Here is a 1624-nt window from a genome sequence, read left to right as displayed (position 1 = left end):
TCTATTTCCAAGGGCTAAACCCTAAACCCTAAACCCTAAACCCTAAACCCTAGAGCCTAAACCCTGGAGCCTAGACTGTAACAACCTTAACCCTATCCCCTAACCTGTAACCCATAGTCCGTAACCCTTAAGCCCTAAACCCTAAACCCTAAACCCTAAACCCTCGAGGCGTGCCTTTGGTGAGTGAGTCTTTTAACTTTAGTATGCGGGTCCTCTCTGATCCAAGAGCATTTCTTTCGTCTGCTGCTGCTTGAAGCTGTCTCTTTAATTCTTCTGTCTCCTTCTCTGCTGCTGCTGCTGTCTCCCTCAAAGCAGCAGTGCGCAGCAAGAACTGCGTCTCTGCTGCAGCTTCCGAAGCCCTCAGCTCCCCCTGCAGCAGCAGCAAAACAGCAGCAAAACAGCAGCAGCAGCAGCAAGTGCAGCAGCAGCAGCAGCAGCAGATGCAGCAGCAGCAGATGCAGCAGCAGCAGAAACACCGCCAGAAGCAAATTCGCTTGCAGGTCAAAGTCGCAGGCATATCGAACTCCCGTCAGCAGCAGCAACACTAACAGCAGCAGCAGCAACAGCAGCAGCAACACTAACAGCACCAGCAACACTAACAGCAGCAGCAACACTAACAGCAGCAGCAGCAACAGCAGCAGCAACACTAACAGCAGCAGCAGCACCACCACCAACAGCAGCAGCAACAGCACCACCAACAGCAGCAGCAGCAACACTAACAGCAGCAGCAACAGCAGCAGCAGCAACAGCAGCAGCATACCACTTGCTCTCCAAGGCATTCTGTTCTGGCTTCTGCATGCAGCAATTCGTCACGGAGTTGCTGCGTCTCTGCAGCAAACCGCTGCCTCTCCTCCTCAACTAAACGCCGAGCATCAGCAAGCTCAAGAGACACTCGAGACTGCAGCAGCAGCAGCAGCAGCAGCAGCAGCAGCAGCAGAAGCAGAAGCAGTACTGGGGGTTTGGGCCTTGAAAAGAAGTGGCATTTGAGAGGGTTTAGGGCTTGGGAGCGTTTAGGAGTTAGGGTTTAGGGTTTAGGGTTTAGGAGGGTCTAGGCTCTAAGCTAGGGTTTAGGGTTTAGGGTTTAGGGTTTACTTTGCATATATGGGCCTCTTCGACTTCTGCTCGCAGCCGCTTTATCTCCGACGCCATTTCTTTTGTCTCCTCCTCCTCTTGCTGCATCGTAAACCCTAAACCCTAAACCCTAAACCCTAAACCCTAAGCCCTAATCCCTAAACCCTAATCCCTAAACCCCCCAGTGGGCTAGTTGGCGTTCGCGCCCCGTACAGGCAGAGTTTTAGATGTTAGGGTTTAGGGTTTAGGACGTGGAGATCCTTAAGCGCTAGGCTATTCAAGTTAGGGTTTAGGGTTTAGGGTTTAGGAACCTTTACAGCCTCTCGCAAGCGCTGCTGCAGCGCTTCTTTTTCTTTCACAAGGATATCAACTTTGCGCTGCAGCAGCCGCTGCACGTGACTCTCTGGGCCCTGCATGCAAACCCTAAACCCTAAACCCTAAACCCTAAACCCTAAACCCTAAACCCTGAAAGCAGGCGTGTCCAGGTTGGAGCTGCAGCAGCTGCAGCAGCAGCGGTGAGATAAACCCTAAACCCTAAACCCTAGAGACTGCA

The 1624-nt window shown here is 52.3% G+C and overlaps 1 protein-coding gene across 1 annotated transcript in view; it reads right to left on the bottom strand.

Annotated features, from left to right (window-relative positions):
• Positions 1-70: 70 nt before the first annotated feature.
• The window catches only part of EAH_00040240 (hypothetical protein, conserved), a gene marked incomplete at both ends in the record, with an annotated part of 5720 nt that continues 4166 nt past the window's right edge, over positions 71-1624 (bottom strand). The window contains 5 exons of the mRNA XM_013391873.1: positions 71-104; positions 198-370; positions 761-898; positions 1093-1173; positions 1383-1481. Coding sequence (XP_013247327.1) covers positions 71-104; positions 198-370; positions 761-898; positions 1093-1173; positions 1383-1481 — 525 coding nt within the window. The remainder of the gene's footprint in view (positions 105-197; positions 371-760; positions 899-1092; positions 1174-1382; positions 1482-1624) is intronic.

This window comes from Eimeria acervulina, genomic scaffold (assembly GCF_000499425.1).
Source record: "Eimeria acervulina Houghton genomic scaffold, Eah_scaff486, whole genome shotgun sequence".
In the NCBI taxonomy this organism is placed as follows: Eukaryota; Apicomplexa; class Conoidasida; order Eucoccidiorida; family Eimeriidae; genus Eimeria; species Eimeria acervulina.
This window is presented reverse-complemented; position numbering and strand designations above follow the sequence as displayed.